This window comes from Rattus norvegicus, chromosome 9 (genome assembly GCF_036323735.1).
Source record: "Rattus norvegicus strain BN/NHsdMcwi chromosome 9, GRCr8, whole genome shotgun sequence".
Taxonomy (NCBI): Eukaryota; Metazoa; Chordata; class Mammalia; order Rodentia; family Muridae; genus Rattus; species Rattus norvegicus.
In genome coordinates, this window is record NC_086027.1 from 7,026,952 (window position 1) to 7,051,735 (window position 24,784).

A 24,784-nucleotide genomic window follows, 5' to 3' on the forward strand; every position below is an offset into this window, starting at 1 on the left:
GAGGCCCTCAAGAAGAATGTTTCTGTCACTTTCCTCCCACATTGAGAATTAATTCAGCCTGCATGCTCTTTCCTCTAGAGGACAAAAGTCCAACCCTGATTTTAAACATATATATGGCCAATACTATCAAAAGTAAACTTATTAATCATAATACAATATGGCAACACTGAGGAGTGATTTCCTGAAGAAAGCCACAGCATTCATGCCAAGATGTTCTTGTGCCTCCAGGATGGGGTCAAAGTGGGTGGATTCCTGTGCTGCCAGTTAACCTTGGATCAGGGAATTTACTAGTCTGAAGGAGGACCTTCAGAAGAGACTGTCAGAAAAGGAAGACGGTGCATCTGTTCTGCTTAACATCTTACAGACCCATACTGCTTGTGCTTAAACACTAACTGTAAGTAATTAAAGATAGCATATAGCACTGACTTTACTTAGTCCTTTAAATGAAATGCCATTAAACACTGAATAGAAAATATGCTGTTAGGCTGAAGAGATGGCTCAGCCATTAAAAGCTAGGCTAACAACCGAAAATGTAAGAAAATAGATTACACACTTTGAAAAATGAATGGGATTGTTGGCTCTTCAATTGACAAGGGCAAATTTCAAATGATGTTGGCTAACAAGAAAAATGTTATTTTTCTTTAAAAGAAGTTGTTTAGAGTAATTTTCTTTTATGTTTGAGTGCTTTACCTGTGTCCACAGAAGCCAGAAGAGGGCATGGGTCCTGTGATTGGATTTACCAATTCTTGTAAGCCATTTCAAGTGTGAAATAGTTGCATGCAGTGTATGACATCCCCAAAGAGACACCAGGACACAGGACTTTCTACTACAGGGTAATTAATTGGCTTGATGATCTTGTACAGGTGTTATACAGGTAACCACATCAGCTCTGATTCTTGCACCAGCTGTTTCATTTCCAGAAGCCAACATTTTATAGCTGTCCTCTATATCTGCTGGCTCATACACTCTTTTTCTATTTTGTGGAGTCGTTTCCATAGCAATTGGATAGTTCTTCTCTGAACTTGTGCTAAAATTCTGCAGTGAGTCCATCTGATCTTTGGCACTGGTTATTTGGGACATATATTATTTTTATTATTTTCTTCAGTCTCATCACTAATTTATGGATCTGTTTAGCTCACTTGTTTTTTCTTGGTTTAATTTTGATATGTCAAGTGTTTCTAGAAATTCATCTGTTTCTTTCAGACATTTCAGATTAGTGGAAAAGAGACTTTTAAAATAGGTTCTTATAATTTTCTTAATTACATTTATATGTTATAATATTTCCTTTTTCATTTCTCATTTTATTATTTGGGTCTGTAAAAACACACATGCACTTAGGCTTTCATTCAGGGCTTTCTATATGTGAGTTCTTTTTACTTTTCTTAGATTAACATAGAGTTTGCCAAAATATATTCAAACATAACTTTTAATTTAATGGATTCTTTGGAAACTTTTTTGCTTCCATTTCATTAACTTTTGACCTCTTTTCATCTACTGGTTTGGGGTTTGGTTTGCTCAAGGCTTTTGGATGTATCATTACGTTATTGATTACTGATGTCTCGATTAGTTTTTCATTAAGCATTCAAAGCTGTAATATATCATTGTGTTCAGATAGAATGCAGGAAGTTATTTCAATTTTCCTGTGTTTGTTGAAAGTTGCTCTTTGTTCTAATATATGGTGAATATTGGAGAGATTTCTTTGTCTCGTTGAGGAGAAAGTATAATTTTAATGTTTAGGTAGATGTGCTATAAGATATATTTTGTCCTTTTGCGTTATGATTTCATTCAGTTCCAATGTTTCTCTGTTTAGTTTGAGTCTGGACAACCTCTCAGTTTTTGATAATTGGGTACTAAAGTCATCCAATGTCATTGTGGTGATTAATCTATAGATTTAGATCTAATAGACAGTATTTGTTTTATGAAATTGTGTTTAGTGCAGTTATGGTTATAAATATTTACAGATTTTCTTTTCTAGAGGCCCCTTACTTGATCAATGGGCTGTCAGGAGTGACTGAATATTTGAGGACTTTTACCATCTTTTCCCCTGGCTTATAGCTGCTTGTTTCAACTGTCGAAAGCTGTATACCATTTCTGCTCTCTCATTTATTGGCGTCTGGTTGGTGGCCCACAGTTTGTTGTGTGGTAGAGGAAGTAAATAGAGCTGTTGGAGGGGTGAGTGTCACTTTAGTTCATCACTGTGACCATGAAGGAATCAGTTGTAATCAATGCTCACTAAATACATATGCCAGGTTGTTAGAACCTATTGATTTATCTCCTTTACATTCACCCTCAATACATAGCTGTTCAATTAATAATATCACTCTGATATGGGATAAAGAGTCTAAAGTGACACATTGAGTGTGAAAATAGTTGCATGCAGTGTAGGATATCTCCACACAGATACTAGGACACAGGGACTTCTGCTACAGGGCAATTGTGACTTGCGAGTCAACAAAGAAAACCTCTTTTTTTGAAAGGAGGTGGTAGAAGACATATCAGCCATGGAGGAATTACAGTATCAAAAGATGAGTTAAGCTTTAATTTCCTGGCTAAAGCAACTTTGGAAGTTGCCAGAAGATATCTAGTAAGCTCAGTTTGATCTTAGGTAGCCAAGAACAACATCAAGGAACATAATTTGCCTTCTTCATGCAAGTATATATGTATGTATATATATACATGTACATATATATATCATGGGATGATGTGAGTATAAATAAATATATACATAGTTTCTTCGTCTAGACTTTTGTTCTGTCCTTTCTTCATATGTGTGTATCAATGAATATATTCTGGAAAGAAAGGGAAAAAGCCAGCATTTGTAACTATTTAGTCTGTGTTGGGTCTGTCTTTCTCTCTCTATTTCTTTTTAAATTTTATTTTTCTTGGATATTTTATGTATTTACATTCCAAAGGTTATCCCCTTTCCCTCTCTCCCATACCTCCTCCCCCTGCTTCTATGAGCATGCTCCCTCTCCTACCCACCCACTCCAACCTCAGAGCCCTGGTTCCATGTTTTTAATCTAACAGTACTGATTGGAGGTAATTAGCGTGACTCACATTTTATAGATATAGAAAAGAAATCTCTAAGAAGGTCCCACTGGGTACCTGAGACCATGTAGCCAGTATTTTAGTTTCTCCATTACTGAACCCAAGTCTGTTTACTTGCCAACAGAACAGGACCCAAGTAACTAAGACTAGCTCTTGTGGTAGAAGAAAAACAAAGATTCTTTAGACTCGTGTTCTGAAATGTCTTTTTAAACTCACTCAGGTTTTAAGCTTCTTTTTATCACAGTCAAGGGGAGATTGGGAATTAGTTTACTTAGTGAATCCTGGTGGTTAATAATTTTTTTAGTTTGGCACACCTTAGCATCACGAGTCTTAAAAGGTAAATGAGGTCATGTATGTAAGCCTCATGTGCCGGGTTTGAGTAACTTTATAAGGGCTGCACTCATCTAGGCACAGGGTGCTTTGAGCAAAAGGCTGAATGTGTCAGCTTTTGAGTTATTTTTCGTGTTGAACATAAGCATGGCTATACTCTTGTTTTCCCCAGTTTAAACTCTATCAGACTGGAGAGGAAGAAGACCAAGTAGCATGGGAACTCTGCAACAAAGTCAGGGCCTGCACATAGTGGGGAACCAGGTGGTCTTAGAGAGGGAGGAGCAGTGTGTTTGCCTCTGTGCATTTCTCTAAACAGCCTTGAGTCTGAAAGTACTTAAGGTAGTGGAGATTTATAGACCAGTGATCACTAAACAGTGAGACTTACTTCCTCATTGGCCAGATGCCAAAGTTTGTTTCTTGTAGTCGTGACTCTGTTGATTAAAGCTCTAGCTGATCTCGTTGATTGCAGAGCATTTGAGATTGATTGCTAAAGGTTGGGTACATTTGGCATAGTAGAATTTGAGCATCTGTGCTTGCCCTATACCAGAAATACTTTCCTCCTTCCTCTAAATGTACCTTTATACTTACCGAACACTGGGGAGTCCAGCTTTTAGATTGCTGACAACTAGAGTTTGAAGGTAATAACAAAGCTTATCTAAAACATTTGGCATAACTTGTTGGTGTATGTTCTTAGTTCTCAGACATACAGGTGCTAATGTGTAAGTGGTGTAACTCAAGTCAGAAAGATCCTAAGACTTAAGAAACCTAAGAAAAATAATGAAAAAAAAAATCTGAAGCTAACATTGGCTGTGTTCAACTTAGAAATTCATGCAGACACCTTTCCACAATACCATCTCTTTGTGCATACTGTACTTTTCCCTCAGAAAGACTCCCCTCCTGTCAGCCAGCTACACTGCTCTGGCTATGACTCTTTCTTCACCACACTGGACCCTCTTTCATCTAAGTCTTTGGACACCATTCAAGCTAGGCCTATAAAAGGAACTGGACCAGGTCTCCTGCTTAGGGAAGTTACTTATATAAGCAAGTAACCATAGCACTGTGGCATAAGATCTGGAAAGTTCTAATGTAAATTTAGATCCTCTTGCAGCTCAGGGTGGAGGACAGTTATGATTTCAAATCGTGTCTGGAGGACAGTGTGAGGACCTGTCTCAGAAAACAAGATGAAAGGTTAACTCTATGGAAAAGACTAGAGATTGTTTCACAAAGGAGGCCACAGGGACCTGGCCTCAGAGGACGAAAAGGAGCCTGCCTAGGAAAGTCTGTGCGTCTCTCTGCCTTACTCTAAAAATAGCAGTGACCACAGCTGAGACCACCTATAAGTAGAAGCCCAAGGAAGCACTCTTTTTCTCTTCTAGCCTGCATGCTGTGGGCTGTCAGATGGCAGGTGTATTTCTACCTGTGTGCTCCTTGACCTTCTATGAGGTTATCAGAAGTAGAAAGTGTCATTCTCAGTATTTGATGTACCCAGTCTGCGAGGCACTGGTGCTCAGTAGCACAGGAAGCTGCTTTCAGTTCTTCCCCTGTGATCTCTGCTTCTGCTCAGCAGCAGAAGTGAGGTTTGTGCACACATCAACTCCAATTCTGGGAACACATTCAAACTTGAGAATCTGATTTCAGCTGGGTGTCTGTGGCTTTTGTATCACTGTAAGATAAGGCATTCAGAAACCTCTATTCCTCCCCAACATTGTCAAGCTGGGCATGGTGCACACTGGGCAAACCTTTACTACAGAACTACACATCAGCCCCCACCTGACTCACTGTACATACTTCCATGGCCTCACTCAGCCCCTCAAATCTACCTTTATACCACACAGACTCTATTAATGAGCTGGTCTCTGTCAACTGAAGATTTTCAGTCCTTACCTCCAGGTCATAATTTTAAACTTATTTAAATTCAGTTACTTGTTTGGTCAAGTAACAAAGAAACACTAAGAGAAATGCATAATTTTCTTTATTTTCCAATGTTCAATGAAACAGCAGGTCTCTGAGCTTTAACTGATCATGCTATTCTGCTCAGTTTTAAAAAAAATTCCTACAAAAAAGTCCCAGATCAAGGTGTCTGTCAGTATGGTTTCTCAAGGCCTTTTCCTCTGCTTGCAGGGGGCCTTCTTTTACTATGTCCACACATGTTGTTCCCTGTGTACATCCCTTGGTATTTCTCTGTATGTCTAAATCTCTTCTAAGAAGAACCCTAGTATGATAGAATTGGAGCCTCATCTCAACTTAATGACATCTTCAGGGCCCTGTCTCAAACTGTCACATTTTAAAGTAAGAAGATTAGAGCTCAACATGTGAATGTGGAGGCACACAGTTCAGTCCATCATATTCACCAATGATATTGCATTATTAGTTTATGCAAATAGTTTGCTGTTGCTCACAAATTGAGCAATTTAAAATGATGCAACAAGATGTGGTAGTACGTATCTGGAATCGCAGCATTTTGGAGGCAGAGGCAGAGGCAGAGGCAGAGGCAGAGGCAGAGGCAGAGGCAGTGGCAGAGGCAGAGGCAGAGACAGAGGCAGAGGCAGAGGCAGAGGCAGAGGCAGAGGCAGAGGCAGAGGCAGAGGGAGAGGCAGAGGCAGAGGGATACTTGCAATTTTGTTTAGAAATACAAAGGATGAATTAATTAACTCAAACTTTTTCCTTTATTCTTATTTTGTTTTGTGCCAGCCTAGGTCTGCTTCTGCCCTTGAGGTATCCAGGTACCATTGTGCACTGAGTAGGACTGAAAAGAACAAAGTTTATTCTGGTAGGTGGATTTCACAGGGTGTCAGTCGGAGTGAATGCAAAGGGATAAATAGCCTTCTTTAGTGATGGTTTTCAGTGAAATAGCTCTCTCTTATTGGGGGTATTAAGGGGTATATATAAACCTTGGTGTGTAGTTAGGAGTTTCCATAGTGAGGGTATATTACTGGCTGGTGTTCATATGTTGGGAATGTTCCTTTACCTGTGGAGGACTATTTGATTCCTGAACATATCCTTACAGGGAAAGAGGAAGGTTAATCTCTAATTTTGCCATGACTACCTCAAGGGTTGCAAAAGTGGGGATCATAGGGTTTATGTGCACGGGGAATGCACACCCAGAGCAAGGAGGAAAACAGTCCTACTCCTGCTGGTGTCAGGATGAGATTTTCAAGGCTTCGACACATCAAACTTACTCTTGCTCTGGATTGGCTCCCTTGGTTGCATGGCATTCCAGACTCACAGGTTTAGTGCTTTGAAACAGTATTACTATAACCTAGACTGGCCTCAAAGTCACACTCTTTCTGCTAGCTTCCCTCATATTGCTTGCCATCATAGCCTACTGATTGTTTTAACTGTTTTTGGTCAGAAGTTTGAGCAGATTACAGCGGCTGGGTGAAATGAAGTTTTGCACACCAAGAGGCTAGGGGAAAGCATCCCTCCTCAGTTCATCTGCTGAACATCAGCCTTCTGTTCTGTTGTGCAGGTAAAGGACTGAGGATGCTGCCTCCAATTTATCCTCAGCTTCTAAAGGCCGTGAAATCTATTCCCTTTTGTCTATGAGCTGGTAGTGGGAACTGCATCATCATTATACTTAGAGAACTCCCATATCCACCACCAAAGTTCTATTGGAGTTCAAAATGAGAATGTGTTTGGGAACTGTTATATTGAATACCTAAATTTACATTTGAAAAGGACACTGTAGACTTGCAGACTTGTGCTCTCATGTTGCCAACAGGGGAATGTGCTAGTAGAGATTTGTCTCTACAACCTCTCAGTTCTGGAGGCCATATTAGGCTTCCCATCTTAATAGATATTTGGTCATTCAAAGATTTCTGGTGGGGTTGAAGACTGATTACAGTCTCATAGCCTATCAGGCTGTTTAACTCTGAAAATACATATTTTTTGTATAGTTATCTATACTATACAAGCTAGCCAAGATATAATATAGATTTTAAGCCTTTCTTAAGCTGGAATGGATAACTAAATGTTCTGTTTAACTAAACAAGTGATGGACTGTGTGTTGAGTATATCATATGCTTTATAAATTTTAGAATGGTAATAATTGTACTCAATTTATATATAAGTGAAAAGGCTTTTTAACTGGACAAAAAGGGATAAATGTTGTGGTTTGCCCTGGAGTTATCTGTATTTTGATGCTAACTCCACTGCCCCAAGAACAGCTGTCTAGTCATGTACTCAGGAATCAGGTGACTTCAGTAGAAACTTCTCCCCATTGAATTTGTAAAATACAGGTGAGGGGTAGGTACAGGATAGAAGGAGGCCTGTCATTGGAGAAGGAAGGATGGGTGGGAGAGAAGTTTGAAGGAAGAGGAGGAGACTGGAACAGAAAGAGAAGAGGAGAGGGAGAGAGAGAGAAGCGCTGGCAGGACAATGGACGCTGATGTAAAGATCTCACTCTGTGTATTTACAGATTGTTATTAATGTTCCTAAGGGATGGATGGTACTGGGCTTTGTATTTTAGGTGGGCAATTATATCTTACCAATTGGCTCAAAGAAAAAAAAAGAAAAGGACAAAAATACATTAAGTAATAACAATTTCTGTATTAGTTTTCTTTGTGAATATGGACTTATTGCATGGGCATCTTAAATTTCATGGACACTTGTAACTTAGAAGCAATTTTTAAAGAAGTTTTATGAGATTAGTAGACAGATACTAGCTGAGGTCTTTATCAAACCATTGATTTAGAATCTTGTAAGCCTTCTTATGTTTAGAGGAATGAATATTACTTATGCTAAACCTGTGATGTGGATTAAAAGTGAAGGGGGAATTTAGGGAAGGACCTAACATAGAAGGTATGTTAGAAATGTCAGTGCTCCAAACCAAGTGAGTGAGCTTACACTTGCCACTTCAGAACCAAGGAGACTGGAGCAGGAGGATTGTACATTCAAGGCTACAGAATGAGCAATGGGCAATCCTGGGATATGTAGAGACCCTATCTACTCTTACCTTAAAAGAAAAGAAAGGGGAGATGGCAATACTTTATCTTCCTCTGCTGAAGCTGATTATATCACATCTCAGAGTTTTATGGGAAGTACACCCTCTCTGCCATACTACAACTGTAGCTGCTGCTTATATTGGAAATGTTTTCAAGTACAACTGGGTCTTCATTTTCTAAAAGCACTGCATCCATTCCAGAGAACTCAGCTTTCTCTGGGAACCTGTCATCCTGATATTTGGTCTGGCCAGCCTGGACAGTCTTTGTTTCTCTCACTCATTGTAGTTTTCTTTACACAATTACTAGCAATTATTCACTGTTACACTTTCCATAAATATTCTTTCCCTCTAATGTTCTAGGCCTCAAATTATATAAGAACTAAAAACAAGTTGCTTATAATAAATAAAATAGTGGTGCTCACTATTGTAGCAGTCACTGAACATTACCTTGCTATCCCTCTGAGCAGCAGTGATAGATGTGCTTTGAAACTCAAATAGCCACTTACTCTTGAGTATTAGAAGATCATTCATCCCTTCTATTCATATATTTGTAAGTTTCTAGGTATAGCAACCACCAACAAACAGTGGAACAATGTGTCTCTTTCTGAAAAAAAAAGACATAAAGTAGACTGTAAGTGCATGAGAAGATATTCATTAGTAGTCATGAAGGAAAAGCAAAACAAATCTATTGGGATGGAGATTTAAGGGAGATACATGTCAGTGATTAGAGAGTACTATATACTACTGGTAGACTTCTTAAATGATACAGCCACTGTAGGAAAGTTCTATGACAATTTCTCAAAAATGAGAACATACTATATGGCATATCTGCATTGAGTTATGAACCCAAAAATATGAATGTAGAAGCTTAGATATTTGTACATTTTTTATTGTACAATAGTTGAAAGGAGGCACTCCAAGTGCCCATGGACAAAGAAATGGATAAACAAACCACACTACAAGCAGGCATGCAATAAAAGTTAGCATTAATTGGGAAGAAAATCTGATGACATGCCACAATACAGCCGATCCTTAAGAATATTCAACTAAATAAATTAGCTATTCACAAGAGGACAAAATGAACTTAGTCTAAAGCATCTAGAGTTTAAGGAGATAAAAAGGAAAATAGTGGTAGCCAGGCACTGAGATTTAGCAGCAGTGGGCTCCTAGCTTCCATCTAGAAAAGTAAAATGTTTTCAGGAGATTCAAGGTGATGGTAGACAAAGAACAGCAGGAATATTATTAATGCCACTGAGCCATCCACTTATGATACTTAAGAGTCATTTTCATGTTGTGTATGCTTTATCACAGTACTTTAATAATTCCATTCTGATCTTTTCTCACAGGGACTAAACCTTCTTCCCTGAGACATCATGGCCCTGGCCCCAGAATTGAGCAGACAGACAAAACTGAAAGAGGTCGCAGGGATCCCACTGCAGGCTCCAACTGTCGACAACTGGAGTCAGATTCAGACCTTCAAGGCGAAGCCAGATGACCTCCTCATCTGTACTTACCCTAAATCAGGTAACCTGGTAGAGTAGTAGCCCCAGCCTCATCCTCTGAGCTATCTGAACTTCTCACCTAAGTTAGAACTACCTACAATGAGAAGCTGGCTCTTTTTGTCCCACAATGGGTGCTACTTCACATGTCTTATCCCTGGGATCTTGAAGCTTAGTCTCTTGTACCATTCATTTTTCTTGGGAAGAGGTGAGATTTGTCTCTACTCTTTTATCTTTCCCAGAGATCCAAAGTATTTCTTCTATAGCTAACAAGATCCTGGTTAGAACAGAAGGTAAAGCCAACATCTGCATCCACACCCGTTCATTAGTATGTTTGAAGAATAATCTTCTAACTCAATCTTTATGGTCTTCCCAGGGACAACATGGATTCAAGAAATTGTCGACATGATTGAGCAGAATGGGGATGTAGAGAAGTGCCAGAGGACCATCATTCAACACCGACACCCTTTTATTGAGTGGGCTCGGCCACCCCAACCATCAGGTAAGAGACCCTGATTCCATATATGTTCCTCTCCTGTCTAATCTCTGTCCTTGTCCCTTCATCTTCTCTTTTTCTTTCCTATCCTGTCTCTCTCCCTCCCCCTAGTTGCTATTTGGAACAGCATCATGCTGTATATTAGGCTGGCCTTGAGCTCACTGAGATTCTCCTCTTCTGCCTCCTGAGTGTTGGGTTAAGTGTATATGCCACCCCTTCCAGATCCATTTTTTTCTGTATTTCTACCAAATGTGAATCAGCAAGGAAGATAGATGCATATGAAGGCAAAATTCTGCCTAATGTTCTCATTATACCTTTGCTCTGGTCATGTGTAACTGCAGAATAGAGGAAGGAACAGAACTCTACTCATCAGCAGCTCACAGCCATCTGCTTTCAGTACTTTACCTTTCATAACCAAGTGGTTTCTGGACAGTGTCTTATGATTCAAAACACACACACACGCACACAAACACATGCATGCACACACACATACACACATATACACACATACACATATATACATGCACACAAACATACACACACATGCACACACATACACAGGCATATTAATACACACACATACACATGCACATACATACATATGCACACACACACACACACACACACACACACACACACACGAGGAGGCAATTACTTTGTTCAATTAAAAAGCTATTTTTCCCGTGACGTTAACTGAACATTTTTCTTTTCATACATAGTTTCTAGTCTTGAGATTTTCTTGCTAAACATAATCCCTTATTGTTGTGAAATCAACCTTCCTCAAGTTCTTAGTTCAAGAGCAATAAGTGGCCAGACTCTTCACCAAAATATAATATAATAACCTCCAGCCCATCTCTCCATAGAGCAGTTCTGCAACCTCATGAGTGGGCCTCCATTCTCTACTCTTTTGGCACTGCGCTCTTCCAAATTTTCCCCAGAATTGTCTGTGAAGCTTTGCTTACAGCATTTTAGGGCTTTTAAGCTTGATGTTCAAATTTCAGGACACATTATGAATCTGTCATGAAGCTCATCACAATTAGTCTATAGTTAGAAGCAGAGACAGATGCTAATGTGTTGCTCACCTTTTTTCTATTTAGTTTAATTTCCCATTGGGCTGCCAATCTGTGGGTGAACCTTTCTGGAAACCGCATTATGGATATACACACCCAGAGATACAGTTCATAGTCCAGTCAAGTTGACAATGGAAAGTAAGCATTATACCTTGTTACCTTCCAGACCTCATATCATAGAAGTAAGGTGGAACGTAAGTTTACACCATGCCCTCCCGCTGTATGTTTATAGTTAAATGCCACTTATTATCAGTCACAATTCTAGTTTTTTAAAAGTATCTCTGTTCCTTGTTTGACAGGTTTTCCGATTATTCATATAAGAGAATCTTTACCATTTTCTGGGGATCACAGTCCAGATTCAAATGTGCCGCCTAACAGAATGATTTCATGCAATCTTTGAAGCAATGCAGGACTAATCCCCTAACCTCTCCACTGCCATTATTTGAAGAGCCTGATTGCTAGATTAAAGGAAAGACCTTAGGGACAGTCTGCAATATCTTTATTTCATCTTACTCCAGTTTATCTCAAAGATTCACAGAGAAAGTCCCTACAAGAGTTGTAAATAGAAGTGCAAACATCACAAACCATGTATCAGAAAGGATGTAATAGAAGAAACATCACTGCACAGAACCAGAGAGATGTTTTTGATATGACAGGAAGGGAGGTGAAAAGAGTCTGCTCACTGTTTCTGATCAGCTCTGGCTCAAAAGGACAAATTTGGTTATTCTTGGCTTCCAGGTCATTATCCTCAAAATGATAGAGTGAATTCCTTGAGGTTCCAATAAGAGACTTCAGGTTTGGGTGCTGAGAGGGACACTAAGAGGAGTTTCCTTAGAGATGTAAGTCTTGTTAGGAGAATTGTTAACCCCATGGTCATACAGATAGACAGCAGCATGAAAGGGCACTGATGAGAATCCAAGCAACATGGTAAAATGTGGGAAGTCCATTCTTATAGGTCTCAGAGAAATTGGGGGGTTTCATGAACTCAGGCTGACTAATTCCTATACAGAAGCAAAAGGAGGAGGAGGAGGAGGAGGACGAGGAGGAGAAGGAGGAGGAGGAGGAGGAGGAGGAATAATCCCAGGGTAGGAATGTAGAACTCCAGTGATGTGTGTGGGACACATCTATTGAAGTTGAACATGCTACACAGGTGTGGGATGTGTTGTCATTAGTGGCTTTCTGTTCTCCTTGGGTCTGGTAGTTTGGGCATCTAAATTTTCTTTTTTTTTTTTCTGGCTGTGTCTCTCAGGAGCGATCTACATCCGGCTCCTGTCAGCCTGCACTTCTGTGCTTCATCCATCTTGTCTAATTGGGTGGCTGTATATGTATGGGCCACATGTGGGGCAGGCTCTGAATGGGTGTTCCTTCAGTCTCTGTTTTAATCTTTGCCTCTCTCTTCCCTGCCAAGGGTATTCTTGTTCCCCTTTTAAAGAAGGAGTGAAGCATTCACATTTTGATCATCCATCTTGAGTTTCATTTGTTCTAGGCATCTAGGGTAATTCAAGCATTTGGGCTAATAGCCACTTATCAATGAGTGCATACCATGTATGTCTTTCTGTGATTGGGTTAGCTCACTCAGGATATTTTCCAGTTCCAACCATTTGCCTACGAATTTCATAAACTCGTTGTTTTTGATAGCTGAGTAATATTCCATTGTGTAGATGTACCACATTTTCTGTATCCATTCCTCTGTTGAAGGGCATCTGGGTTCTTTCCAGCTTCTGACTATTATAAATAAGGCTGCAATGAACATAGTGGAGCACGTGTCTGTTTTATATGTTGGGGCGGCATCTTTTGGGTATATGCCCAAGAGAGGTATAGCTGGATCATCAGGCAGTTCAATGTCCAATTTTCTGAGGATCCTCCAGACTGATTTCCAGAATGGTTGTACCAGTATGCAATCCCACCAACAATGGAGGAGTGTTCCTCTTTCTCCACATCCTCGCCAGCATCTGCTGTCACCTGAGTTTTTGATCTTAGCCATTCTCACTGGTGTGAGGTGAAATCTCAGGGTTGTTTTGATTTGCATTTCCCTTATGACTAAAGATGTTGAACATTTCTTTAGGTGTTTCTCAGCCATTCGGCATTCCTCAGCTGTGAATTCTTTGTTTAGCTCTGAATCCCATTTTTTTTTTTATTAACTTGAGTATTTCTTATATACATTTCGAGTGTTATTCCCTTTCCCGGTTTCCGGGCAAACATCCCCCTCCCCTCTCCCCTTCCTTATGGGTGTCCCCCTCCCAACCCTCCCCCCATTGCCGCCCTCCCCCCATAGACTAGTTCACTGGGGGTTCAGTCTTAGCAGGACCCAGGGCTTCCCCTTCCACTGGTGCTCTTACTAGGATATTCATTGCTACCTATGGGGTCAGAGTCCAGGGTCAGTCCATGTATAGTCTTTAGGTAGTGGCTTAGTCCCTGGAAGCTCTGGTTGCTTGGCATTGTTGTACTTTTGGGGTCTCGAGCCCCTTCAAGCTCTTCCAGTTCTTTCTCTGATTCCTTCAATAGGGGACCTATTCTCAGTTCAGTGGTTTGCTGCTGGCATTCGCCTCTGTATTTGCTGTATTCTGGCTGTGTCTCTCAGGAGCGATCTACATCCGGCTCCTGTCGGTCTGCACTTCTTTGCTTCATCCATCTTGTCTAATTGGGTGGCTGTATATGTATGGGCCACATGTGGGGCAGGCTCTGAATGGGTGTTCCTTCAGTCTCTGTTTTAATCTTTGCCTCTCCCTTCCCTGCCAAGGGTATTCTTTTTCCTCATTTAAAGAAGGAGTGAAGCATTCACATTTTGATCATCCGTCTTGAGTTTCGTTTGTTCTAGGGATCTAGGGTAATTCAAGCATTTGGGCTAATAGCCACTTATCAATGAGTGCATACCATGTATGTCTTTCTGTGATTGGGTTAGCTCACTCAGGATGATATTTTCCAGTTCCAACCATTTGCCTACGAATTTCATAAACTCGTTTTTGATAGCTGAGTAATATTCCATTGTGTAGATGTACCACATTTTCTGTATCCATTCCTCTGTTGAAGGGCATCTGGGTTCTTTCCATATTCTGGCTATTATAAATAAGGCTGCGATGAACATAGTGGAGCACGTGTCTCTTTTATATGTTGAGGCATCTTTTGGGTATATGCCCAAGAGAGGTATAGCTGGATCCTCAGGCAGTTCAATGTCCAATTTTCTGAGGAACCTCCAGACTGATTTCCAGAATGGTTTTACCAGTCTGCAATCCCACCAACAATGGAGGAGTGTTCCTCTTTCTCCACATCCTCGCCAGCATCTGCGGTCACCTGAGTTTTTGATCTTAGCCAATCGCACTGGTGTGAGGTGAAATCTCATGGTTGTTTTGATTTGCATTTCCCTTATGACTAGAGATGTTGAACATTTCTTTAGGTGTTTCTTAGCCATTCGGCATTCCTCAGCTGTGAATTCTTTGTTTAGCTCTGAACCCCATTTTTTAATAGGGTTATTTGTTTCCCTGCGGTCTAACTTCTTGAGTTCTTTGTATATTTTGGATATAAGGCCTCTATCTGTTGTAGGATTGGTAAAGATCTTTTCCCAATCTGTTGGTTGCCGTTTTGTCCTAACCACAGTGTCCTTTGCCTTAGAGAAGCTTTGAAGTTTTTTGAGATCCCATTTGTCGATTCTTGATCTTAGAGCGTAAGCCATTGGTGTTTTGTTAAGGAAATTTTTCCAGTGCCCATGTGTTCCAGATGCTTCCCTAGTTTTTCTTCTATTAGTTTGAGTGTGTCTGGTTTGATGTGGAGGTCCTTGATCCACTTGGACTTAAGCTTCGTACAGGGTGATAAGCATGGATCGATCTGCATTCTTCTACATGTTGACCTCTAGTTGAAGCAGCACCATTTGCTGAAAATGCTGTCTTTTTTCCATTTGATGTTTTTGGCTCCTTTGTCAAAAATCAAGTGCCCATAGGTGTGTGGGTTCATTTGTGGGTCTTCAATTCTGTTCCATTGTTCTATCTGTCTGTCTCTGTACCAATACCATGCAGTTTTTATCACTATTGCTCTGTAATACTGCTTGAGTTCAGGGACAGTGATTCCCCCTGAAGTCCTTTTATTGTTGAGAATAGTTTTAGCTATCCTGGGTTTTTTGTTATCCCAGATGAATTTGCATATTGTTCTGTCTAACTCTTTGAAGAATTGGATTGGTATTTTGATGGGGATTGCATTGAATCTGTAGATCACTTTTGGTAAAATGGCCATTTTTACAATATTAATCCTGCCAATCCATGAGCATGGGAGATCTTTCCATCTTCTGAGGTCTTCTTCAATTTCTTTCTTCAGTGTCTTGAAGTTCTTATTGTACAGATCTTTTACTTGCTTGGTTAAAGTCACACCGAGGTACTTTATATTATTTGGGTCTATTATGAAGGGTGTCGTTTCCCTAATTTCTTTCTCAGCTTGTTTCTCTTTTGTGTAGAGGAAGGCTACTGATTTATTTGAGTTAATTTTATACCCAGCCACTTTGCTGAAGTTGTTTATCAGCTTTAGTAGTTCTCTGGTGGAACTTTTGGGATCACTTAAATAAACTATCATATCATCTGCAAATAGTGATATTTTGACTTCTTCTTTTCTGATCTGTATCCCCTTGATCTCCTTTTGTTGTCTGATTGCTCTGGCTAGAACTTCAAGAACTATATTGAATAAGTAGGGAGAGAGTGGGCAGCCTGGAGTGGATGTTCTCATGTGCTGAGCAGACTGTGCAATCATCTCCTGAATTGTGTTACAGGTGTGGACAAAGCCAATGCGATGCCAGCTCCAAGGATATTAAGGACCCATCTTCCCACTCAGCTGCTGCCACCGTCTTTCTGGACAAACAACTGTAAGGTAAGACAGTAGCAGTTCCTATCCGGACTGGAGCAGGGAGCCCAGGGCCTCAGGCCTCACAGCCTGAGTGAGTATAGCTTCCTTAGCAGTACGCTGTACCTCTGAGACCTCATACTGTGCAGTAAAGTCAAACACCATGCTAGATTTAGTAGAGTGGTTCCCCAGAGGCTTTCAAATGTGATGTGAAGGCCGAGGGCAGACTGAGATACTGGGGATCATGTGTTCTTCAGTGAAGCAGACTGGGAGTGGGGAACGGGAACCATAGGCTGTAGGCTATAGGAGGGCTTATGGAGTGGAGCACAAAGAAGACTGAGCAGATCAAGTGCAAAGGACTGATGTTCAAAGGGTAAATCCCAGTGGAGCTGCAAAGGAGGCTTGGATGGAGCCTCAGAAGCCTCCAGGCTGCTGTCACTCTTTCTAGGATTATGTCATGTGTCCCAATGTCTTGTCTATTGTGTTCCTGACACATTGAGGGTGTTGGACCATGGTAGGAGTATACCATGGGTATACCAAGGAGTATGCCAAGGGTACAGTAATCGTGCAGTGAGTGGAGCTGAGATTCAAGGATGAGGCAATGGCTTTTCTAAGAATAATCTTTTTCTTTTTTAAATGGAAATAGTGAAAGAAAGATAAAAAGGGACTGGAGAAATGGGCTCAGTGCTTAAGTGTATTGACTGTTCTTCCAGAGGACAGAGGTTCAGATATTAGCTCACAACTGTCTGAAACTTCAGTACTAGGGGATATGATGCCCTCTTCTGGTTTGTATGGGTACTGCTTGCACATGGGTCATGATCATAGAAGCAGGCAACGCATCAATATAAATAAAACCATCGCATAATTTAAGCTTTAAGGATTGTTTTGAAAGGACTAAAGTATTTCTAGATAGCAGAAATATTGTTGGAGCTCCTACAATCAAATGACTGTGTATTGTCTGTAAAGGTGGGTGAGGAATGCCAATTCTATTCCTGGCATTACTGGGACCAGCTATCATGAAATCACTGAGGAATACCTCTTGATATTATCTGAGATCAAATAAGCTGAGGAAATTCCCAAGTTACAAAAAATAAAACTGAAATAAAATTAAGAAAAGCAGAATTATCATGGACCTGTGCAGTGGTATTTGATCCCCTGGATAATTCAGCAACATTAGCTTTAATGTTTGCACAGGGATTGAAACAGAACATGAACACAAGGAGATAAGAGAATGAGGAGAGAGCATAGGTATCATGGGTCATCATCTTCAATGTATATGTAGGAGGAGTTGAGCTCTGTGGTACAGAGAATAGTCTTCAATGGGTATATTTTCAGTTTTGAATGAGTGAGGTTATTAAGTATATAAAACAAGCCAAAGAAAAATAAATAGCAAGCAGCCTGCAGATGAAAGGATGGAGTTAGAGAGATAGACAGACAGACAAACAACAAATCAGGTCCTCAAGCAGAAATTGCCTGGACAAGCCCTCTTGAATCTGACACTTTGTGTTCCCAGCACTGAGATTCCCAGGCAGAGCATAGTGTGTCCCTGGGCACGGCTTCCAGGTCAAGGAACAAATCACAGTAGAAAGATAATATTACAAGGGGAGGACTCACAAACATCTAGCAAAAACTACTGATGAATCTCCATTGGGATAGCCAGTCAGTTTACTCATAAAATACCCAGGCTGAGCAGAGTATTCCTCCAAGTAAAGGACTGGTAGGAAAGAGATAACATCAGGAGATCCTGTGCTCACACCATTTTCAAGAAACTGAGGAAGTTTAAGCATCAGCTGGAGTTTCACACTGAGGTTTCTCTCTATGGCTAAGGTTTCCAAGATCTGATCTAGCATCTCTTTCCCAGTGGGCTAAACAAAGTTTCACCTGTAGGAAATAGTTCAACTTCCAGATGATCTCAGTAACAGAAGCAATTTACTGTTCTCTCCCCTCCTTGTAACAGAGTTAGTGGAATAGTCTCTCCCCAGATAAGGGATCTTGGGAACACTTAGAACTACATGCTTGGTGTTGAAATGTGTGTAGAGTAACCCAACTTCTGGAAACAGCTTGTCAGTGAGTTCAAACAACAGAAGGCAATTTACCAATATAATGTACATTGTGGGTCGTAAAGGAGACCATGGGTAGTTTCTGGATAGTCTTTTGTCACCCCTCAAAGGTTTTAAAGATTAATTCCCGCTTTTTGCCCTGTTCAGGACACTACAAGCTCATACAAGTCAGCTAAGATGACCCCAGTACCAAAAACAAGAGTATACTCAACAGAAATACACATGATCTTTTCTGAAGAGTCATCTCAGCGCAGACCCCCAGATTACCACTGTGATCATGATCATACATTGCAACATACATACATACATACATACATACATACATACATACATACACACAACATACATAAGGGAAGAGAGCTTCATAAGGGTGTCTGCCAAAGAAGAGTCAGAGTTGGCCCCCAAAAACTTCTGACAAACCTGTTGTATGCAAAAATAAAAAAATGTTAATGCTGTATAAAATAGATCATTGTATCGTAAATGACATAAGGAAAGAAGGTGTGACTTTGAGTCAAATCATCAAATAAAGAAATGGTGTTTTATAATTGTATATACACATATATATTATATATCATATACATTATAAATATTATGCATATTTAATGATTTATATATAAAACACTGAATGTTAAGAACCAGAAGTAGCCTAACTCTCAGACTGTGTGCATCTGGATAGAGAAATGTAAGAACTTGGAAAGGGGATGAATGAGGACTGAGGAAAGGTGAGAGTCCTGTGTTGTGACTGGAAGCCACATCCATGAAAAGGAAAGAAGAAATTCATAAAACGTCAGTCAATACTGAGGTGAAAGACAACCTGAGTACAAAGTGCAAGAATCAATCAATCAATCAATCAATCAATAAATAAATAAATAAATAAATAAATAAATAAATAAGCTGAAACTTTAGAAAATTCTTTCCATTGGAGCGCAGAAGCATTTGGATTTGGAGGAAACATGGGTTAGATCTCTAGCAAGGTGAAAAAGTCTCCCAAAAGGGTCCTTATTCAAACGCACCTGGCATTTGTTTATTCTGTGTAGAAACACACAGTTTTGAAAGTGACCATCATGGAAGAAAGTTTGTGCTCATAGCAAGTAGGATCCACGGTGCTGCTCCACATCGAAACACCAGGTGGAGTGATTGCTTTCCCAGAAATCAGGCTGAGGTTTCTGGAAGGCTCAGTGGCTCTGTAGTTGATTCAGAGTATCTAGAGGAAGAGTTTGCCCCTGATAACAAAAGGGAAATCAAGAACTGAGATAAATTTCAATGAGTTAGGGCTGGGCTGGGAGTACCATAATTGGTGACATTGCTCTAGGCTGAGTCTTGGTGCCAGGGCAGGAGAGTTGAGCATTCCCCAAGAGGACTCAGCCAGAGTGAGAACTCAGAACTTTTCATGTTCATGTTCCTTTAACTCACCTCTCTTCTTCTCCAAAGTTCCTTTATGTGGCTCGAAATGCCAAAGACTGCATGGTTTCCTACTACCACTTCTACAGGATGAGCCAGGTGCTCCCCGATCCAGGCACCTGGAATGAGTATTTTGAAACCTTCATCAATGGAAAAGGTAAATAAAAATGCATTGTCCCTCTGTGGTTTTACCCCGATTAGGCTGAGCTGAGAGAACAACCCCTGACAGTTGATCCCCCAGAGTTTCCTGTGCCTCCTATTTAAAGGCCTTTATTCAGGGATTCCTGGCCTATAGACTTTCCTCAGCCTGTGTGACCCTGTCATAATATGAGGGTGCAAGTGATTGTGCATAATCAACATGAAGCCACTTTAATTCTCATATTAAAGCAAAACCTCCAATACTGATAGAAACTACGTGACCTCAGAATTGAGCAGCTCAGTGACCCTGGAAATATCTAATAGAGAATTTTTTCTTCTCTGATGTACCTGAAGCCAGAAAAAAGAAAAAAAGAAAGAAAGAAAAAGGAAAGTCAAACTTTCCTGACTTGGAAGGTTTGTGTCCATGAAAACAATTCTTGTTTTTCACAGTAAGTTGGGGATCTTGGTTTGACCATGTGAAAGGATGGTGGGAAATTCGAGACAGATACCAGATTCTTTTTCTCTTCTATGAAGATATGAAGAGGGTAAGTAAATCACTGCTTCAGCTCCAGGGACAGGGAAGCTGCTTTAGGAATGTGGTTCTGACAGGGATGTCTGGAAAAATGTGATAGTGTGAAAACTCTTTTCCAGTCCAACTCAATGCACCCTCACTCACAGGACCCAAAGCGTGAAATCCAGAAGGTAATGCAGTTCATGGGCAAGAATTTGGATGAAGAGGTCGTGGATAAAATAGTCCTGGAGACATCGTTTGAGAAAATGAAAGAGAATCCTATGACAAATCGTTCTACAGTCCCCAAGTCTGTCCTGGACCAGTCCATTTCCCCTTTCATGAGAAAAGGTCTGTGGGGCTTATTTATCTCTAATTCTGAGCCAGTCCCTCTCCAATCCACATATTGTGATTCTAAGAAAGCTAGAGATTTGTTCCTAGTGTACAAGAAGCTCTACAAAGCAAGTCTTACAGATAACTAAGACCAGAGCTACCCTTGGTGCACACCTCCTTGGGATCCCTGCCTGCGGTTAGACTCATCAGAGCTGACATCTAGTTTGATTCTGTCTCCAAATCATGACTCATGACACTTTCAGGACTTTCAGCATGTATTACTGAGACCCAGGCCCTTAATGCTTCCTAGATTTTGAAAGAAAAAAAAATCTGATTGTCCCTCATGATTCACTTTTAAGAGGAAAACGTTTTTTTTTAAAGTTAGTATACTCAATAACTTTTTAAAACTCAATAGTTTGATGATTTCATACAGATCCTCAGTAAACCCACTTTCCAAATGTTAGGTACAGAATGAAACCCATCCCACTGTCTCATTGACACATGCATTTTTTCCCACAGCAGTGCAACCAGCACTGAGGTTTACACATTTCTCCAGAACATCTTTTGTCTTCCTTTTAGCACATGAATTAATTCATTCCACTCCTCTTGCAGTATACCAAGTGTTCAGGCCCTGAAACAAATCAAACTGTTCTATCTCTTTTCTTTATTAATCCCTGGTGAGAATTTGACAAGTAGCTTTTTCCCAGCCCATCCATGTCCACTCTTCTTTGGATTCACTTGCGTTTGTTTCTTTGCTTGCTTTGGCCATAAAAACACAAATACAGATACCATGACATTAATCTGTTAATTACAATATAAACTGTGGTTATATTATACACTTTTGTATATAATGAATAAGAGCTATCTCTCCAGAGAAAGAAACACAGATCTCAAACATCACTGTTTGTACATGTTTGTACATGTGTTATAGACATACTATTACTTTTCCAATCATTTCTCTAATTTTAGAAACTATAAATACTATGTTTACATTATAGGATCAATGCTACAATGAACATTTCTGTTCATCAAATTGCATAATTTCCACAAGAATCATAGGAATTCCAAAGATGTACTCCTCATAAAATCAATTCACAGAAATTAACTCTACACTTCAATAAATTTTCTAAACCAATAAAACTATTCAATTAGCATCTGAATCAAAGAAGCAATGAATTTCATCACCTTGAGCAATTTCGTGTGATATCTTTTGCCTGCAGTCACTTCCTACAGAGAAAAATGTTCTCATTTTTCACTATAGGTTGATTTAGCTTGCTTTTAGATCATGTATAGATGGAATATCACAATATGTATTTTATTATGTCCAGGGTCTTTGGCCATTATAACATTTTAAGCTCCTCTGGTATGATTATATGTCTACTATTTGTTCATTTTTATAACTATGACTATCTAGTATATGTAAGCCAGATCACCTTGAATTAATCAACCACTTAATTTAGAAGCTGGTGCCCCTCCCAAAGACAAATAGGGGTCCTTTTCAGACAGGAGAAGTAAGGTGATGTGGAATTAGATTCCTGTTATGACAGCTCCATTGTGGTCCCTCCACCCTCCAGTCAGGGACACAAAGTCTGTCAATCAGAGACTGATGTTCTTGTCTGGGCTTTGTATTTCAGGAACTGTGGGTGATTGGAAAAACCACTTTACTGTAGCTCAGAATGACAGGTTTGATGAAATCTATAAGCAAAAGATGGGCGGAACCTCTCTAAACTTCTGCATGGAACTCTGATCAAGAAGGACATCTAAGACAGGAGTCTGTCTGCAAGCCTCAATTCAGCCAAAGGAAGCTCTGAAAGCAACCTGTAAAGGCCAAGGATTGTGGCTCCTACTCTGTGATAACTAACATCACATTACCATTCATAAAAGCATCATGTTTAGTATATACTTCCTCCACTCTTCAGTACAAATCAGTAACACAGCTTAACGAGCTAGTAAATAAACACATAAATAAAACTCTAGTAGTATACATTTTATGATGACATTCTTCTAGAAGGTATAACCAGGATACTAACTCTGAAACACACATCAATAGTGATCATCTAAATTAAAGTACATGAAATCTTAAAGTCCTTCCTGTTCAGTCTGTTTTGCCTGATTACAATGGGAAGAGTCAACATGTTGCAACTTGTTGCAATGTGTTTAAGGGAGCAGGTTCTGTGGGAGGAAAGTGAGGGAAGAACTTCAAGGAGATGTCAGAAATCCAAGTCTTAGTAAAGGGAATCCTACTTCTAGGTCATAAAGGAAACAGACAGAAGACATGAAGGTGGCCTTTGGAAGCACAAATTGTGTCTGGACAAGAGCAGAATGGAGGCTTGATGCTCAGTGTGGAGCCAGTTGAGTTTTGATCTCCTGTCATCGCTTCTGAGGAACAGCTTGTACTTTTGCCCACTTTAGCAGAGTCCATCTGCATTTGCTTGCCAGCATACTTCCTTCCACCTCCCACTCGCTCCATGTCTTGGGCATCCTTTTACTCCCAGTAACCAGGCAATATGGAGAACACAGCATGTTGCACGACTGAATGATGGCTCAGAAGACAGAAAGGCAAACATGTTTTGGGTCTCAGCACTTACCCTGTCACTTTAGTTGCAGATGTCAGCACTGCTAAGCTGAGATCAGCAGGAGCAGCCTGTGGCATGAGCAGGATATATATGTGAGCTCAGGGTACCTAGCATGAGCTAGAATGACATTTCCTTTCAATCACTCAAATGTACACTTTCTCCTAAATGTCGAGGACGTGGGCACAGCATGTGTTAGTGCCAGCAAGAGCCATTAGAATGTGTGGTAGAACTTAGTGGGTGGAAGCTACGAAACTGGACTGTGACCTAGAAGAGAATGAGTGCTCCTGGCCCTTGCTTTTTCTTTCCCTTGTTTCTTGGCCATGAAAAATTCAATAATATGAGGTGGGCAGTTTTGCTCTGTCATTTAATTCCATGATGATATTCTGTCCATCTGACCATGGAATGTAAATTCCAAAAGCAAAAGCTAAAATAAAGCTTTTGTCTTTATAACTTGCTTATCCCAGATACTCATTAAAGTGAAAGGAAGCTCAACAACCCATTCCCAACGATGTGGCTATAAAATGCTGAAAAACATCTGTAATTTTGTTGAACTTAGAAGCAACTGTTTGGTTACTACTAAAATCTAACTATATGTGCATAGATAATTGACAACTTCTATGATATAAAAGATGTTTATATCCTGATTGGATTGTAAATTTTTATTGTTTTCTTCTATGTCTTCACATGTGTATTGAAGTAATTCAGTTTCTGTAAGTAATTTGTCTGTTCTTACAATCCAAACCAAATAGAAGTTCGTATACCTTCTTCCTTTCAAGGTTAAGTTCATAACATCCCAGAGTCGCTCCAGCGTATTTAAGGCGCAGCTTGTGTCTTCAGCCAGGTACTGTTAACAGTAAATTTGGGGTAAATTGTTGAAACTTGTTGGTGATGAACTTAAGCCTCTACTGGCTTTGTCTTGCTTGGAGTTTACATTTCTATTCAGAATTGAAAATAACAGTAACTTGTAAAGTTGTTCAAAATTGTAAAACATATAATGTTAGTTTAGTAAGTGCAAGATAATTTACCCACTGGTAATTTTAACTATTACTTTTGGAGCAAAGAATGAATAAAGTAAATGAAATATTACATCTGAACTATAGCTAAGTAATTGCCTTGTTTTTTTCATTATTTATTCACTTTACAACCCAACATTAGCTCCACACCCCCCTTACACTGTTCCTCCCCCCACTTTCCCTTCACTCTCTTCTCTGAGCAGAGGGAGTCCCTCCCTGGGTATCACCAAACCCTGGTACATAAAGTCTCTGCAGTACTAGGCGTATGGTCTCCCACTGATGCCAGACTAGGTGCCCCAGTTACGTGTGAATGGTATGTACAGGCAGGCAAAAGGTTCAGAAGCAGCCCTCACTCCAGTTGTTGGGGGACTCCCATGAAGACCAAGCTGCAGATCATCCACGTATTTGCACAAGGCTTAGGTCTAGCCCATGCTTGCTCTTTGCTTGGTTGTTACTTCTCAGGAAGCTTCCAAGGGTCCAGGTCAGTTGCTTCTGTTGGTCTTCTTCTGAAGTTTCTATTCTCTGCCCATCCCATCTTTCCAACAACTG

The 24,784-nt window shown here is 40.1% G+C and overlaps 1 protein-coding gene across 3 annotated transcripts; it reads left to right on the forward strand.

Moving 5' to 3' along the window:
- The first annotated feature begins 5,860 nt into the window (after window positions 1-5,860).
- Window positions 5,861-24,330, forward strand: LOC120093086 (sulfotransferase 1C2-like). 3 transcript variants are annotated; one of them, XM_039084404.2, is made up of 9 exons: window positions 5,862-6,148; window positions 6,731-6,847; window positions 9,667-9,844; window positions 10,196-10,321; window positions 16,136-16,233; window positions 19,698-19,824; window positions 20,256-20,350; window positions 20,484-20,664; window positions 22,281-24,330. In XM_039084404.2, the coding sequence occupies exons 3-9, from the start codon at window positions 9,694-9,696 to the stop codon at window positions 22,391-22,393; spliced, it is 891 nt and encodes a 296-aa protein (XP_038940332.2). In that variant the 5' UTR covers window positions 5,862-6,148; window positions 6,731-6,847; window positions 9,667-9,693; the 3' UTR covers window positions 22,394-24,330. The 3 variants fall into 3 exon arrangements, with proteins under 3 accessions (XP_038940333.2, XP_038940332.2, XP_038940337.2); XM_039084405.2 differs by lacking the exon at window positions 6,731-6,847 and having other exon boundaries at window positions 5,861-6,148; XM_039084409.2 differs by lacking the exons at window positions 5,862-6,148; window positions 6,731-6,847; window positions 9,667-9,844 and adding an exon at window positions 11,413-11,523.
- Window positions 24,331-24,784: the final 454 nt, after the last annotated feature.